General features: G+C 45.2%; 1 protein-coding gene and 1 non-coding gene across 2 annotated transcripts; both read right to left on the bottom strand.

Moving 5' to 3' along the window:
• Nucleotides 1-15898: 15898 nt before the first annotated feature.
• LOC119317646 (cysteine protease XCP1-like) lies at nucleotides 15899-18298 on the bottom strand. Its single transcript, XM_037592128.1, has 5 exons — nucleotides 18086-18298; nucleotides 17490-17992; nucleotides 17150-17385; nucleotides 16885-17025; nucleotides 15899-16760 (listed from the first exon to the last, which is right to left on the bottom strand). Exons 2-5 carry the CDS (start codon nucleotides 17953-17955, stop codon nucleotides 16521-16523), a joined length of 1083 nt encoding a protein of 360 aa, XP_037448025.1. The 5' UTR covers nucleotides 17956-17992; nucleotides 18086-18298; the 3' UTR covers nucleotides 15899-16520.
• Nucleotides 16044-16115, bottom strand: TRNAQ-CUG. The gene has a single exon. It is a non-coding gene; the product is annotated as a tRNA-Gln (tRNA).
• Nucleotides 18299-18616: the final 318 nt, after the last annotated feature.

The following is an 18616-nucleotide window of genomic DNA, read 5'->3' as shown; positions in this document are numbered from 1 at the left end:
AGGCACAGGCAGGCAGGTTTGTAAATTTTGCAGATCAACAGCTAATTACCACACTCAAATGCCCTTGGGAGGATTGGAGTATTTTTTTTTTAGCATGGTTTTGTGTGTACATACGCGATATTACAGGTTGTACTTTTCATTATAAAAATTGTCCTTTTTTCACTAAAGAAATTGTACTTTTCAATATCAACTTGTACATAGAAAAGTCTATGTCGATTTAGCAGTGAGTGGACCAGAATAAACATGAGGTTGAGATTCTTCTGATTTGTTAGATTTTTCATATTTACTGTTAGTCTAGAATGAGATGGTTCTCGGCCTTCTGCTATTCACTTTGACTATTGACTCGTTAGGCGTCCTCTGCTGCACCATTGCTGTTATTGGGTTTTCATAATTTTTCTCACTCCCTCTGGCTTAAAATATAAGGTGTATTAGTTTTTTAAAAAGTCAAACATATTTAAGGTTGACCAAATTTATAGAGAAATATATTAATATCCATAATATTAAATTTGTATCATTAGATTCATCCTTAAATGCATTTTATATTTTATTTAGTTTGTATTATGGATGTCGACATTTTTGGATGTCAATTGATTTGAAAAATCCTTGACATGGTCAAAATCATGAACTAAATCAAAAATTAAATACCTCAATCAAGTGGGGTATAGTGGAGTAAAAGAATTGAATGAGAGAACTCCTAGAGAAAAATAAAATTGTTAGCCCGGCCAAAATCGGGTTACCCAATTCTAAATTGAATGCCTTAATTGGGAGCATAGTGTATTTATAGATTTTGATTTCGATTATGACATTAATTGACATCGAGGGAGCATAATGTCGATGAAAAATGAGCCGGTCATTTATGAATTACCGATTTCATAGCACTCTGATAGAAATGATACCATGTACATGTTCTCTATAGTCCTCAAATGGGCCTCAAAATCCCCATCCCCTTCAAAGCCCTATCTAACCCCAAATCATGAGTTTTATCTTCCGTCGTTATCCTAAATCCCACCCCGCCATTGTAACGCCCCGAAACCGATGTGCCAGGTGTCCTTCAGTTATTCGTTGTTGTTGCCTTGTCATTGCTTGCGTGTCATGCATTGCATATCATATCATCATGTGCATTGTCATATTCATGCATACTGTATTGTTGCATGCTCCATGTGTGGTTCTTGCACCATCACTCCTCCTTCCTTTCCTTTCTTCCATTTCTGCAAGTGTCATTTTCCCTTCTCTTTTGATGTTCATCTTTTCCCCAATATTCTAACACCATGTACCTAGCCTCTCTGTCAAATTTCATCTCTATTGGAATTGTTTTGGTTAGGGTTTAAAACGGTTCAAGTTTAAATTTAATTCAAACTTGAATTATTTTTACTTCCTTTAAAAATCTTCAAACCAATTTTGTTAAATAGAGCACATTTTCAGGATCATGAGAATATTTTTTTATATTTCTCTAGCTCCTCTCCTTTTTCCCTGCTCTTTCCTTTTTGTATTTCTGTCTAAAGAAATGGAAAAGAAAAGAAAGAGGCAGAAGCAGTACACCAGGCCAGCCCAGCCCGCCAACCACCTCCCACTCTGGTAATTCCACCTCCACGTAGCATATTTTTTTACCCTGGGCCCGCCTGTCAACCTCTCTCTCCTCACCTTTTCTTCCTCCTCTCAATTGCTCTCCTTCTCACAGTAAAAGAGGGAGGCAGCACCCACAAGGCCACCGTGGCCACCACGGTGCCCACGCTTCCCCTATAAAGCCAGCGCTTCGCCCCTAGGGTTTCCCTTCTTTCCCTCTCCTCCCTCCGCCGCCGCCGCAGGTGAGCCACCCAACAAAGCCGTCGCCTCTTCCACCAGAGAGCTCCCGGAGCAGTTCCATGGCTCCGCCGCGGCCATAGCCCTCCTTCGCCATTGTCTTCGCTCCTGGTCGGCTCGCCTACGTCGTCTTCTTCGTCTTCAATCAAGGCCAGGAGCTGGAAGAACCCAAGGCCGACGCGAACGACTCCCTCCAGGCCTCCACGACGTCATCTTCCTCCGCTTCATCTTCTTCATGGTCCAGAGTAGCGCCAAGTTCAGCGAGCCCTGTCATCCCTCCGTCCATCTCTCACCGAGCCGAGCACCTGAGCGTGTTCGTGGTGAGCATGCGCACCTTCCCAGTCATTGTTTCTCCTCGATTGCATCCTGTTACGCGTGTTCCATGTGATTCCCGAGCTCGACTCCGTCGGACCTCGTCACCGGCGAGGAGTCCGGCCTCTTTCCGTCTCGAGCCTGACGTAGTAGGTTTCGCTTGTCGCGTAGGGCTCATTCAGCTTAGATTTGTGCCACTTCGACCTTTGTTTCTTCGAGTTCAAGTATGGCCTCTCCGCCTCTGTTTCCTCAACGCCGGCGACGCCTCCATCGTCACTTGGTGCTGTGCGAGACATGCGGGAGTTCGGGTCCCCGTTGCGGTTCATTTGCGCACCTCAGCCGTAGCTTTTGGTCGCCGGAGTTTCCTCCGACGAGCTCCTTCGCCGTCCCGCTCGCATGCGCCGGAGGCTCCCTTGTTTTCTCTGCTCCTCGCTTGCACACACGCCCACGCGCATCTTCTCTGAACCAGCCGGCAACCATGGCCGTAGCCATGTCCAGCTAGTCCGGCCTCACGCGAGCCCCTGCATGCATCGCAACCTCACCAAGATCCGCACCCCCGCCGCCGCTCTCTAGCCTCAACCGTCGCTGCTTTGCTCGCCATCGTCGCCGGCGATCTCCGTGCTGCCATGGAGGGCCAAGGTCCGCCCTTCTTGGTGGTCTTATGATGTTTATCTGCATCTAAGCCAAACACACAACAGTAGCGCGGTGGATAAGGCCACAGACTTCTACCAGGGAGACCAGGGTTCGAACACCATGAGGGACATTTAGCCCCCTCAATTGTTGCCTTTGTTGCCTCTATGACAGTGGGACCCCACTCGTCATCCTCTCTATCCACACACACCCCTTTCCACAGCCACTTGGGTCGCTGCACTGTTTTGCTTCTCCGCCGCGTATGTGTTTTTTTACAGGAAATGCCACTTCTTTAAGATGCTAATAACCAAATATCCATGCATCTAAATCAAACATTTCATATATGTAAAATGCCTAGAATTTTGTCTAGTTTCATAATATGCAACTTTTATCCATGTTTAAAATGCTGTTTGTGTATTTTTTGTCCATATGCCATGCTAAAATGCTTTATTTCATAACTAAATAACCGTAACTCGGAATTTCATAAACTTTATATGTAATTGGGATGGAAAAATGCCTAGTTTGTCATGATGGCTTTACTTTGCATGTTTAATAACTCTAAAATTATGTTTAGGACAGATCAGTACAAAACCTAATATTTACATATGGGGATATACCGGAATTGTTGTTCGTTGCTTCCGGCCTCATTTAAACTTGCCTAGATAGGTAGTTTTCATTTGCTTCACTCTCTTGCCATGTTTAACAATATTTAATATTGTTGAGTACATAAACAAGATTGAACTAAATAACCAAATGTGGTGTTTCGTCAATATGCAACGGAGTTGCATAATGAGCTCCACTTAATTTGTAGGATTGTTTGTGCACTTTGCCATGCCATGCTTCATTAAACCGGACATGCATCATATTTGTTTGCGCATCGTGCCATGTTGATGTGCTGGTTGTTTACTATGTTGTTTGCTTCTTTCCGGTGTTGCTACTTCTCGGTATTCCGGTAACGTCGCGTTTGTGAGGATTCGTTCAACTACGTCCGTTTGTCTTCTTCATGGACGCGTTCTTCTTCTTTGCATCTAAATAAAACATTTCATATATGTAAAATGCCTAGAATTTTGTCTAGTTTCATAATATGCAACTTTTATCCATGTTTAAAATGCTGTTTGTGTATTTTTTGTCCATATGCCATGCTAAAATGCTTTATTTCATAACTAAATAACTGTAACTCGGAATTTCATAAATTTTATATGTAATTGGGGTGGAAAAATGCCTAGTTTATCATGATGGCTTTACTTTGCATGTTTAATAACTCTAAAATTGTGTTTAGGACAGATCAGTACCAAACCTAATATTTACATATGGGGATTTACCGGAATTGTTGTTCGTTGCTTCCGGCCTCATTTAAACTTGCCTAGATAGGTAGTTTTCATTTGCTTCACTCTCTTGCCATGTTTAACAACATTTAATATTGTTGAGTACATAAACGAGATTGAACTAAATAACCAAATGTGGTGTTTCGTCGATATGCAACGGAGTTGCATAATGAGCTCCACTTAATTTGTAGGATTGTTTGTGCACTTTGCCATGCCATGCTTCATTAAACCGGACATGCATCATAGTTGTTTGCGCATCGTGCCATGTTGATGTGTTGGTTGTTTACTATGTTGCTTGCTTCTTTCCGGTGTTGCTTCTTCTCGGTATTCCGGTAATGTCGCGTTTGTGATGATTCGTTCAACTACGTCCGTTTGTCTTCTTAATGGACGCGTTCTTCTTCCTTGCGAGATTTCAGGCAAGATGACCATACCCTCGAAATCACTTCTATCTTTGCTTGCTAGATGCTCGCTCTTTTGCTATGCCTATGCTGCGATACCTACCACTTGCTTATCATGCCTCCCATATTGTGAACCAAGCCTCTAACCCACCTTGTCCTAGCAAACCGTTGTTTGGCTATGTTACCGCTTTGCTCAGCCCCTCTTATAGCGTTGTTAGTTGCAGGTGAAGATTGAAGTTTGTTCCTTGTTGGAACATGGAGATGTTGTTCCTTGTTGAAACATATTTACTTGTTGGGATATCACAATTTATCTTATTTAATTAATGCATCTATATACTTGGTAAAGGGTGGAAGGCTCAGCCGTATGCCTGGTGTTTTGTTCCACTCTTGCCGCCCTAGTTTTCGTCATATCGGTGTTATGTTCCCGGATTGTGCGTTCCTTACGCGGTTGGGTAATAATGGGAACCCCTTGACAGTTCGCCTTGAGTAAAACTCTTTCAGCAATGCCCAACATTGGTTTTACCATTTGCCACCTAGCCTTTTCTTTCCCTTGGGTTCTGCAGACTCAAGGGCCATCATTATTTTAACCCCCCTCGGGCCGGTGCTCCTCTGAGTGTTGGTCCACCTGTCAGCTGCCGGTGGCCACCAGAGGCAACTCTGGGCTGGCCTACCCGTACCTAAGACAATCTGAGTGTGCCCTGAGAAAGAGATATGTGCAGTTCCTACCGGATTTGTCGGCACATTCGGGCGGTGTTGCTGGTTTAGTTTTACCTTGTCAAAATGTCTTGTAACCGGGATTCCGAGTCTGATCGGGTCTTCCCGCTAGAAGGAATATCCTTCGTTGACCGTGAGAGCTTTGCCTTCTCTTCTCGCTCTCTTTTGCGAATATGTTAGCCACCATATATGCTAGTCGCTTGCTGCAGCTCCACCTCATACCTTTACCTTACCCATAAGCTTAAATAGTCTTGATCGCGAGGGTGCGAGATTGCTGAGTCCCCGTGACTCACAGATACTTCCAAAACCAGTTTGCAGGTGCCGATGTTACCGAGCAGGTGACGCAACCAAGCTGAGGAGGAGCTCGATGAAGATCGTGTTCTTTGTGTTGTTCCGTTTTCAGTTGATCAGTAGTGGAGCCCAGTCGGGACGATCGGGGATCTGTGTAGCATTTGGGGTAGTCTTCTTTTATTTTGGGTTCCGTAGTCGGACCTTGATTGTATCTGGTTGTTGTAATGCTTTATTCATGTATTGTGTGAAGTGGCGATTGTAAGCCAACTATGTATCTCTTTCCCTTATGTATTACATGGGTTGTGTGAAGATTACCTCAATTGCGACATTGCTTTCAATGTGGTTATGCCTCTAAGTCGTGCTTCGACACGTAGGAGATATAGCCGCATCGAGGGCGTTTCAAGTTGGTATCAGAGCCTTCCCCGACTTTAGGAGCCCCATTGCTTGATCGAATTAGCGGACGAGTTGAGTCTAGAAAAATGTTTTGAGTCATTTAGGAATTATATATCGATGAGTTTAGAAATTCTTTTTACTCCCTAGTCCCTTCATCGCTCTGGTAAGGCATCTTGACGTAGAGTTTTGACTCTTCTCTTCTTAAATTTCACTAAAAAAATTTAGGATCACGCGGGTAGCTTGGAATCGTTCCGATCAATTTGTGACGAGAACATTGTTCTTGGTGCCTCCTGTCATTTAGGGGTTGTTGCAGTGTCCCGGGGAGTTGAGCTCCGAGGTGTTGTCGTCACAATTTTATCGTTGCAGTTCTGGAATACCTGAGTTTAGTTTCGCCGACATCGAAAATCTCTTTTATGCAGTTGTTGGTGATATAACCTCGACGCCACCCAGTACTGGGGCGGGAGTTCGGGAGTATTGTCATAACTTGTATAACGGATGCTTTTCGAAGGTTGAGGTAGATGATTTCCGAAGGTTTCTTGGTTATGTGTTGAAGGATGGATACAGCTGGATGTAGGATTTGCTAGTTTTGGGTGAGATATTATGCTTCCCCTGTATCCCCAACACCTGATTGCATAACTGGGAAAGTTTCAGGAGTTTATAAGTGGGAATTCAAGTAGCTCTTTGGATATCTTTCCGACAGATGTATGATATGAAATTGGGGTTCGACGTCTAGTGGTCCGCCTATTCACGATCGGTTTTACAGTGGTCTCGTTGTGTCTTAAAGAGTCCTTGGCTATGCTGACTCGGGGACGCTTCGTATGTCATGTGCACTACCTTGTACATGATGGTGTTGTACGATCGAGCCCGTGTAGGCCCCACCACGAAAACTTCGGGCAAAATCTCTATCATATGTTTGTTCCGGCTTATTCTGCAAGCCAATCCTCTGTTTTGTTTTGAGTTGTGGTATCCGAGTTGCTTCGAAGTCAAATGTTGATTCCATACCTTCTCTAAACGGTGTTCTCATATTCCTATGGGAATACTAATCCTTCATGATAATCGAGATTGTCATGCTAATTTCTTTTCACCGGCGTGTTTCTCTTCAAGTGGATCCGATCATTTCAACAACCGCAAGATCAAGTATCAGTTCTTCTCAACGGTGTTTGTTTCATCCGTCTCCAAGTTGCCTTTGTTTTCCCGCCCACCCACCCTTTTTCCTCAAGGACTCGGATTTCTTAATCAAGTATCCTTTTATTCTTGTGAAGTCTCTCCATCCTTTTCCGTCAATATTCTTATCTGGTGATTCTCATGAAGATCCTAACGGAGCTTCAAGTTATCATTCTTTGTTTCTTCTCTTCTCCGGTGGATTCAAGTCAAGATTTGTCGATTATATCCCCTTTCCTCATTTCAAATACCTTCTCTTGACGGTGCTACTCATATTTATTCATTTCTCGCTATTCAATTGTTCCGGAGTGCTCAAGATATTTCGAAGATTCATGTTACCACTCTGCTTTCGCTCAAACTCTTTTGAGGATGTTATATCATTTAAGCCTTTTTAATTCAACCGGTGCAATCTCTCTTTTCAAGTAATCGTTCAACGGTGTATCTTTTGAGTGGGCCCTAACCCACAGGTCTTTTCCCAGGATCTTACCTGACTTTTCTTATTTTTTCCGGAGCTATCCTCAAATTTCTTTTCGAAGTTTGACGTAAGAATGAATTATCATAAGTCTTATGTTTTCTCCAAGATCTACCGAATTCTTTTCATCGTTGGCTCAACCTATTCGTTTTGATTCTTCCGGAGTGTCTAAACGATTCATGGTGGTGTTTCTCGTCGTAATTCTCAGATTTTGAAGACCGAAGAAGAATTTTCTCCATATCTTGCTCCACTCTCTTCAAAGTTCGTGATTCTAGCTTGTTGCCATCCTCTCATAATTATTTTTCGATTGTGAGAATTCTTTTCACCCATCCGGAGCATTTCATGAGTTGTTTTCCATTTCTTTTCCCCGAAGCCCATCATTTAAGAAGACTTATTCATACTCAGCTTTCAGCTATCATTCTCCAATTTTACCGGTGCTTCGTTCAAGTGAGCTTTAATCGGCTCGTGATCTCTTTGTTCTCATGTATCTAAATCCTCTCAAGCATCTTTGTTCATTTTCTAATTCTTCCTGGTGTTTCTCTATCTTTTCTTTGTTCATTTCCAATTAATCCGGTGGTTCGTTTAAGATCTTTTCCTTGGTTATCACATCAATTCATTCGTTCTTCCAAACCCTTCCGGTGGTTCGTTCAATATCTTTCCAAGTTGGCGCGATATCTATCTTAATCTTTCTACGAGGATAAGTAGTATGTCAAATCCATTGCTTGCCATCAATTTGAATTGGTGAAGGATAAGCATAATGTAATTCTTACTATTGTTTCATCCAAGTGATTTAATTCCTTATTCTGGAGGTTCATCAAAATTCTTGATTTCAGCTGTTTCATCTTTTCTTTTCCGGAGTTCCAAGTTTTTCTGCATTATATCGTCGTGAAGCTCCATCTAAATCATTGCAAGGCTTCAACCTTATTCTTTTCATCCTTCATTTCGTTTGATCATTCTTTTGTTACCGGAGTTCTTCATGAAGGTTCTACATGATGGTTCATCAAGGATTTTATCCCTTCTCGAAGTTTTCATCGAGATTCTTTTCTAAGGAGATCAAGTATTCTTCATCTTGCAATCCGGAGTGCAATTCTTTCTTCCGTATCAATAGAGGTGGTATTATGTCATTCTTGATAATTTGAGTTCATGTTCCATGATTCACATGTTGTTAAGAATAAGATATTTTAAATCCATCAATTTTGCCATTGGAGTTATCTTGGGTTATATTTCACCTAAAGCTTTCCCTAAGGATTGTGGCTATTTATGGTGCTTATAAATGATCCAATTTCTTCATTTTTCCTTTCCGGTGCGATATACTTTCTCGTCAATTTGCTCATATCAATCCAATTCTTTTCCCGTGAGTGGCAAGTTGTCACCTCATAATTTAAGATGTATTCCATAAGACCATATCAAGCTTATTTTTTTCGTTGTTGATAATCCAACAACTCCATTCCAGCATTTGTTGTAAGCATGCTCTCTCAAGATCTTGTTCCTCTCCGTCCATCCCATTCCGTTCTTTCATTTCTTCCGGAGGCTTTGTGATGTTGCTCTTTTCAGTCATCATCTCGAATTGTGAAGATCATGATTTTTTCATGCTTATCCTTTTAACCGGAGTAGTTTCAATATATATCTTTCCCTTCAACCTCAAGGTTTTCGCAATGTTCTTTGTCCCTCTTTTCTAACGGAGTGTTTTCGACTTTGTTCACCTTCCTTGTATTTTTATTTTTCTCAAATTTGTTCAACCTGGCAAGGTTCTTTGGTTTCACTCGTTTGTCAAAGGAGCAACTTAGTCTTACCTCTTCTCTTTCTCTTCCGTTGTCCCTCCGGTGCCATTCTAGATCTCGGGACGAGATCCTCTCGTAGTGGTGGAGTGTTGTAACGCCCCGAGACCGATGTGCCAGGTGTCCTTTAGTTATTCGCTGTTGTTGCCTTGTCATTGCTTGCGTGTCATGCATTGCATATCATATCATCATGTGCATTGTCATATTCATGCATGTTGTATTGTTGCATGCTCCATGTGTGGTTCTTGCACCATCACTCCTCCTTCCTTTCCTTTCTTCCATTTCTGCAAGTGCCATTTTCTCTTCTCTTTTGATGTTCATCTTTTCCCCAATATTCTAACACCATGTACCTAGCCTCTCTGTCAAATTTCATCTCTATTGGAATTGTTTTGGTTAGGGTTTAAAATGGTTCAAGTTTGAATTTAATTCAAACTTGAATTATTTTTACTTCCTTTAAAAATCTCCAAACCAATTTTGTTAAATAAAGCACATTTTCAGGATCATGAGAATATTTTTTTATATTTCTCTAGCTCCACTCCTTTTCCCTTGCTCTTTCCTTTTTGTATTTCTGTCTAAAGAAATGGAAAAGAAAAGAAAGAGGCAGAAGCAGTACACCAGGCCAGCCCAGCCCGCCAACCACCTCCCACTCTCGTAATTCCACCTCCACATAGCATATTTTTTACCCTGGGCCCGCCTGTCAACCTCTCTCCCCTCACCTTTTCTTCCTCCTCTCGATTGCTCTCCTTCTCACAGTAAAAGAGGGAGGTAGCACGCACAAGGCCACCGTGGCCACCATGGTGCCCACGCTTCCCCTATAAAGCCAACGCTTCGCCCCTAGGGTTTCCCTTCTTTCCCTCTCCTCCCTCCGCCGCCGCCGCAGGTGAGCCACCCAACATAGCCGTCGCCTCTTCCACCAGAGAGCTCCCGGAGCAGTTCCATGGCTCCGCCGCGGCCATAGCCCTCCTCCGCCATTGTCTTCGCTCCTGGTCGGCTCGCCTACGTCGTCTTCTTCGTCTTCAATCAAGGCCAGGAGCTGGAAGAACCCAAGGCCGACGCGATCGACTCCCTCGAGGCCTCCACGACGTCATCTTCCTCCGCTTCATCTTCTTCATGGTCCAGAGTAGCGCCAAGTTCAGCGAGCCCCGTCATCCCTCCGTCCATCTCTCGTCGAGCCGAGCACCCGAGCGTGTTCGTGGTGAGCATGCGCACCTTCCCAGTCATTGTTTCCCCTCGATTGCATCCTGTTACACGTGTTCCATGTGATTCCCGAGCTCGACTCTGTCGGACCTCGTCACGGGCAAGGAGTCCAGCCTCTTTCCGTCTCGAGCCTGACGTAGTAGGTTCCGCTTGTCGCGTAGGGCTCATCCAGCTTAGATTCGTGCCACTTCGACCTGTGTTTCTTCGAGTTCAAGTATGGCCTCGCCGCCTCTGTTTCCTCAACGCCGGCGACGCCTCCATCGTCACTTGGTGCTGTGCGAGACATGCGGGAGTTCGGGTCCCCGTTGCGGTTCATTTGCGCACCTCAGCCGTAGCTTTTGGTCGCTGGAGTTTCCTCCGACAAGCTCCTTCGCCGTCCCGCTCGCATGCGCCGGAGGCTCCCTTGTTTTCTCTGCTCCTCGCTTGCGCACGCGCCCACGCGCATCTTCTCTGAACCAGCCGGCAACCATGGTTGTAGCCATGTCCAGCTAGTCCGGCCTCACGCGAGCCCCTGCATGCATCGCAACCTCACCAAGATCCGCACCCCCGTCGCCGCTCTCTAGCCTCAACCGTCGCTGCTTTGCTCGCCATCGTCGTCGGCGATCTCCGTGTCACCATGGAGGGCCAAGGTCCGCCTTTCTTGGTGGTCTTATGACGTTTATCTGCATGTAAGCCAAACACACAACAGTAGCGCGGTGGATCAGGCCACAGACTTCTGCCAGGGAGACCCGGGTTCGAACCCCATGAGGGACATTTAGCCCCCTCAATTTTTGCCTTTGTTACCTCTATGACAGTGGGACCCCAGTCGTCATCCTCTCTATCCGCACACACCCCTTTCCACAGCCACTTGGGTCGCTGCACTGTTTTGCTTCTCGGCCGTGTATGTATTTTTTTTCTGCTCTGTGATTTTAGCATTTTTCAGTGCATACATATTTACAGGAAATGCCACTTCTTTAAGATGCTAATAACCAAATATCCATGCATCTAAATAAAACATTTCATATATGTAAAATGCCTAGAATTTTGTCTAGTTTCATAATATGCAACTTTTATCCATGTTTAAAATGTTGTTTGTGTATTTTTTGTCCATATGCCATGCTAAAATGCTTTATTTCATAACTAAATAACCGTAACTCGGAATTTCATAAACTTTATATGTAATTGGGGTGGAAAAATGCCTAGTTTATCATGATGGCTTTACTTTGCATGTTTAATAACTCTAAAATTGTGTTTAGGACAGATCAGTACCAAACCTAATATATACATATGGGGATTTACCGGAATTGTTGTTCGTTGCTTCCGGCCTCATTTAAACTTGTCTAGATAGGTAGTTTTCATTTGCTTCACTCTCTTGCCATGTTTAACAACATTTAATATTGTTGAGTATATAAACGAGATTGAACTAAATAACCAAATGTGGTGTTTCGTCAATATGCAACGGAGTTGCATAATGAGCTCCACTTAATTTGTAGGATTGTTTGTGCACTTTGCCATGCCATGATTCATTAAACCGGACATGCATCATACTTGTTTGCGCATCGTGCCATGTTGATGTGTTGGTTGTTTACTATGTTGCTTGCTTTTTTCCGGTGTTGCTTCTTCTCGGTATTCCGGTAATGTCGCGTTTGTGAGAATTCGTTCAACTACGTCCGTTTGTCTTCTTCATGGACGCGTTCTTCTTCCTTGTAGAATTTCAGGCAAGATGACCATACTCTCGAAATCACTTCTATCTTTGCTTGCTAGATGCTCGCTCTTTTGCTATGCCTATGCTGCAATACCTACCACTTGCTTATCATGCCTCCCATATTGTGAACCAAGCCTCTAACCCACCTTGTCCTAGCAAACCGTTGTTTGGCTATGTTACCGCTTTGCTCAGCCCCTCTTATAGCGTTGTTAGTTGCAGGTGAAGATTGAAGTTTGTTCCTTGTTGGAACATGGAGATGTTGTTGCTTGTTGAACATATTTACTTGTTGGGATATCACAATTTATCTTATTTAATTAATGCATCTATATACTTGGTAAATGGTGGAAGGCTCGGCCGTATGCCTGGTGTTTTGTTCCACTCTTGTCGCCCTAGTTTCCGTCATATCGGTGTTATGTTCCCGGATTGTGCGTTCCTTACGCGGTTGGGTAATAATGGGAACCCCTTGACAGTTCACCTTGAGTAAAACTCTTCCAGCAATGCCCAACATTGGTTTTACCATTTGCCACCTAGCCTTTTCTTTCCCTTGGGTTCTGCAGACTCAAGGGTCATCATTATTTTAACCCCCCGGGCCAGTGCTCCTCTGAGTGTTGGTCCACCTGTCAGCTGCCGGTGGCCACTAGGGGCAACTCTGGGCTGGCCTACCCGTACCTAAGACAATCTGAGTGTGCCCTGAGAAAGAGATATGTGCAGCTCCTATCGGGATTTGTCGGCACATTCGAGCGGTGTTGCTGGTTTAGTTTTACCTTGTCGAAATGTCTTGTAACCGGGATTCCGAGTCTGATCGGGTCTTCCCGCTAGAAGGAATATCCTTCGTTGACCGTGAGAGCTTGTGATGGGCTAAGTTGGGACACCCCTGCAGGGATTTGAACTTTTGAAAGCCGTGCCCGCGGTTATGGGCAGATGGGAATTTGTTAATGTCCGGTTGTAGAAAACCTGAAGTTAACCTTAATTAAAATGCAACACCCGCGTGTGTAACCGTGATGGTCTCTTCTTGGTAGAGTCCGGGAAGTGAACACGGTGTTGGAGTTATGTTTGACGTAGGTTGTTCTAGGATCACTTCTTGATCATAGTTTCTCGATCGTGCTTTGCCTTCTCTTCTCGCTCTCTTTTGCGAATATGTTAGCCACCATATATGCTAGTCGCTTGCTGCAGCTCCACCTCATACCTTTACCCTACCATAAGCTTAAATAGTCTTGATCGCGTGGGTGCGAGATTGCTGAGTCCCCGTGACTCACAGATACTTCTAAAACCAGTTTGCAAGTGCCGATGTTACCGAGCAGGTGACGCAACCAAGCTCAGGAGGAGCTCGATGAAGATCTTGTCCTTTGTGTTATTCCGTTTTCAGTTGATCAGTAGTGGAGCCCAGTCGGGACGATCGGGGATCTGTGTAGCATTTGGGGTAGTCTTCTTTTATTTTGGGTTCCATAGTCGGACATTGATTGTATCTGGTTGTTGTAATGCTTTATTCATGTATTGTGTGAAGTGGCGATTGTAAGCCAACTATGTATCTCTTTCCCTTATGTATTACATGGATTGTGTGAAGATTACCTCAATTGCGACATTGCTTTCAATGCGGTTATGCCTCTAAGTCGTGCTTCGACTCGTGGGAGATATAGCCGCATCGAGGGCGTTTCAGCCATCCACCAATCTCGTTGCCATGGTGCGTTGCAGAGTTCTTCGTTGCAAAGGCCATCCACAATCGATGGTTCCGTGGTGACGCATGGAGTACTATACCGTTAGCACATCCTTGCCATCATATGTCGTGTCCGCGTTGCGCCCCATTATGTTCCTCCCGTTGTCGAGACCCTCCTCCGACTATGGGTTGGATGGCAATGAGACAGAGGCACTAATATGACGACATCCTGCTACCTCTAAGCCCCAGACGTGGGAAGAGGATGACCGTGCACTAGAGATGGAGTGGAGACGGAGCTCAAGGCGCACATCGTCGTTGAGGTGCAACTCATCGCGGGAATGCGCGGACAAGGATGTGGTTGTCGTTATCTATGTCGGTGCCCAGACCCTTAAGGAGCACTTTGCCACCAAGGGCTTCATCGAAGCCGCACGCTGCTGACATCCAAACTGCATACAAGACCAAGCAACAAGAGTGGGCAGAGTTCTATGCCTACCTCGATGTTGACTCCTCTTCCTACGTTAACAAGGGTGCGCCAAAGGGCACCCATGATGCCAAGGCGTTGGGACCCAGCAAGGGGCCTAGCCCATCGTCATCTCCTCTGATGACAAGAAGTAGATCGTCTTAGGTTAATTACATCATGGGTATGTCTAGAGCACATCTAGATGTGCCCTACCTATTGCACATACAAGTGACTCAATCAAACATAAAAAAAAATACACACACAAATCTCCGCGTAAAATCAGTGACATAAGGCTTAGATGTGCAATACTTAGGGCACTTCTAGATGATGTGCTCTACCAAAACCATTAAGTCATAATTTAAAGTAATTAAGTTGTAGTTTATTTTAATTAAGCATTGCTTAGTTCAATTTGTGGGTGATGTATAATTATGCACCACTGATGAAAATCATGTTTGAATGGGCAAAGTTTGTGAATTGTTTGTTTGGGTAGTAATTTTTAGGGGAATGACTAGGTGCTTGAAAATGTAGGTCACCAACAAAAATGGAGAAGTTCAGTTTAGGGAGGTGGCTTGAAGAGTTAAAATATGGGAGAGGATGGAAATGTTGTGACCTCAAGAGGCATGTACGATAATCCACCGTTAAGATCATCCACAACGCCAAGAAGAGATGATGTCGAGAAAGGGAAGAGGGGCGATACCGAGGGTCTAAGAATTAGGTTCACAGAACGACAAGGGGTGTCCTATGGAGCTTCACCTGGTATATTTGTAGCATTGGAAAAGGTCATAATAAAGTTCACGAAACCAATAGTGACATACAACTTGTTGCCAAAGGGGATGAGTGGTACATGAGAATAGCCATCAGTCGTTACTGGTCTTCGAAGGATCTATTTGAACTCGGTTTTTGTTCGTCTTCGCTCGTGTGGTTATAGGTTTGATCCTTCTGATCTATGACACTCTTCATCGGTGATGCTTGTTGATATGGTGCGCCGGTCCTTTAAGGTTTTAGCACGAGGACTTTCCGGCTGTCTACAACAACAATCTGCCCAGCTCCGGTTAGATAGGGGCGATAACGGTGACGCGCCTTTAACTCGCTCCAATGCTTGTAATCGCTGCTAAGTGGTCCATGGATCTGCTTTAATTTTTATTACATCTAGTGTTTTCGTACTGCCATGATTGATTGTGAATAGATCGAAAATTTCTCTCAAAGAAAGAAAATGAATCATTTTTTTCAAGAAGGAGGATGACCCCCGGCCTCTGCATGTGGGATATGCATGCATCTATTTTATTAATTATTCATAAAGATCTTACAAAGTAGTACATCAAGTAGTCTGAAGCCACCGTGTTAACAACATCTGTCACTATTTCTATCCACTTGATAAAGCGGTGCCAATAATCGAAGCCTAATACCAAACAGAAGAAAAGAAATTATGCATGTGATAAAGACTAGACTCGTTCCCTTGATAACTTGGCAGTGATTGGGAAATCGTAGTATGTCCGTCAAATTGTATAGATGCCACAAAAATGAGTTACAAATGCAAGCTGCTCCTTTCATATCTCCTTCTGCATCACTCTAAGAAACGTTGTAGCATGCGAGCTATGTCTAGGCTCCAGTCCAGGATGACCCGAAGATGATCGATGTGCTCGTATTTTTGTAATTCTCTTCAATTCATGACAAAAAGTAACATATTTTTTGCGGTACCTATGTCTTGGGCTGCTCGGCTCAATACCTCAGCAATTACCATGCAAGTAGTCGTATGCAAAAAACAAAAAAAACAAGGTCCTATCGAGACTTGAACTCGGGTTACTGGATTCAGAGTCCAATGTCCTAACCACTAGACCATAGGACCTTTGGTGATTAGTTAAGACGAATTGCCTTTTTATTCTCTTTACATTCTTGTTCTACTCGCCCCCTCCTGCGCTGGACGGCCCGGGACTTGCCAGTTGCGAGAGGTTGGTCTCTGTCACACATGTAGGAGTATGTCTGGATCCGACAGGCTCAATCGACATTGCCCCGTCCCCTTTCCCCACTGTGTTTGCCGAAAATAGAAGAGCAATACAACAACTGAACTGAACTGCCGACGAACAACCAGATTTTCTCACCGGAGCCATATAATTTACAGACTACTAACTTGTTTGACTGCTGATGCTTCGTGTTCGAGAGAAAAAAAAGGGGGATGCTGCATCCACGTGCTAGCACTTGGAACGAACTATGAACGAATGAGTTTCAGAGACACCTTATGCCGCCGACAAAATCAGGCCCCCCACCCCCAGCCCGTGCCGTTGTTCTTGGTAGGGTAAGAGGCGATCCTGTAGATGTCGCAGACGCCCTCGGGCCTCCCGGTGCCCCTCTTGATCCTGAAGTAGCCTTGCTCGCCCCAGCCCCCGCCCCACGAGTTCTTCATGATGATGTAGTCCTGGCCGTTGGATGAGCCGTATCCGACGGCCGTCAGCGCGTGGTCCAGCTGAGTGCCACAGGTTCCTTCAAACACCCCCTGCAGCCAAGCCACGCGCACACAAAAACAGATAAGATAATTACCAGGGTAAATAACACGATCATTTTGTATCATCTGCTCTATTATCATGGTAGATAAGGTAACACTTGATCATTTTGTTTACCCCTTTGTAGAACTGGAAGTCTCTGCTCCCTGCGGCGATGCCCACGCTGACGGGCTGGTGCGCCAGCGCCTTGAGCAGGCTCAGCTCGCTGTTCTCCGGCACGTCCTCGTAGCCGCTTATGGTGACGACCTTGGAGTGGGGCTAAGTACGAGATCAGATCAAAGTAATCAATGTCCATCAGATTAGAGTAACAAAATTCCTTTGCAGCTGAAATTCATCTGAAGAGTTCGTTAGCTTGTTGTTGTTCCCTGTGCCAAGTGCCAACCTGATTCTCCCTGCAGTCGCCCTCCTCCATGAGGTAGGGGTAGTCGGCGTCGGTGTGGATCCCCTGGTTCCCCACAATGTAGGCGTAGGCGAAGTCCATGAGGCCCCCTCCGCAGCCGTGGTCGAAGGTGCTGTCGCAGTCCATCAGCTCCTGCTCCGACAGCGACTCCAGCTTGCCCGTCACGATCTGGTTTATCCCTTCCACCGCCGCCACCGTCGAGAAGGCCCAGCAGCTTCCTGCAACACAATTTCACACACATGGCGCGCAATGCGCTAACTGAAATCCTGATGTGGGTCATGGACGTGCAATGCAATGTTCAGAGATCGCCTTGTCTCCTTACCGCATTTCCCCTGGTTCTTGACCGGCGTGACCGCCCCCTTCTTCCTCCAGTCCACCTCCCCGGTCAGGTCCACGGCGGCCTCGTACCGGAACGCCGTCGTCGGAGCGCGCGGCCGCCCGCCGGCGCTCAGCCCTAGGTAGCCGGCCTTGAACTCCTCGTGGGCGACGTCGGCGAACTGGTTCAGGCCCAGCCAGTAGCTCCCGTTCCTCCTGTTGGTCTCCACGATGTGCTTCAGGTTCTGCCGGAACACCTCGTACCTCCGCACCTTCTCCTTCGGGGTCACGTACACCCTGCTGTGCTTCACCGACCACGAGCTGAAGAGGTCGAGGATCCTGCTCGGCAGCGCGAGGTCCTCCTGCGAGTACCCGACGACCGAGGGGTCATGGTGGGTGGCGCTCGAGGAAGAGCAACAACACGCTGCGAAAACTATCAGCAGGAAGAACACTGTTGATAGCTCTGAATCCATGGCGACGGATTAATCAGCACTTCTTCTTGTCATGGAACTGCCGGAAACAAATGGACACCTTTATATATACTGATCAATCGCTAGCTAGCCATGCATGTTTCTTGCAAGCAAGCGATTCATCCCACCTCACCTGATATGGCCCTTGTGGCTGAAGATTTATGAGGAGGAAGATGCAGTTGTAGCCTTGCAGGTATGCTCTTCCTTGCTCATGTTTAAATCTTTGGTTTAGGTAGCATATGCATTGGAAATTTAGAATAGTGAGTAGCCGATGCTTGCAGCCTTGCGCACCGACCGGCTGGAGGTAACTTGTTCGGCCGGACCAAGCAGCTAGCTGCAGAATGGTTATTCACAAGGATGGACAAGTATCTTTTGCTCATCTGCTTAAGTCTTCACCAAACGGGCGTACCTCATGCCATTCTATAATGTGATGGTATCAAACTACTTGCTATGTGTTTTTTTTTCATGTTCGAGTTTGGTGCGCATGTCCATTGGCTTGCAGAATATATAGGAAAATATCAGGTGAAATTTTGAAGGGCTTGGACCTAAATGTGCCCATTCTTGACAAAAGGGGCACCAGTTTTTTATTTTAGGGTGTGGCTGGACCTTAGTTGACTGAGACTTAACCAAGTCTCATTCAAATGACACAACATTCCAAAAAGAA

The sequence above is a fragment of the Triticum dicoccoides genome, chromosome 6A (assembly GCF_002162155.2).
Source record: "Triticum dicoccoides isolate Atlit2015 ecotype Zavitan chromosome 6A, WEW_v2.0, whole genome shotgun sequence".
In the NCBI taxonomy this organism is placed as follows: domain Eukaryota; kingdom Viridiplantae; phylum Streptophyta; class Magnoliopsida; order Poales; family Poaceae; genus Triticum; species Triticum dicoccoides.
Note: the sequence above shows the minus strand (reverse complement) of the source record. Positions and strands in the feature narration are given on the sequence as shown.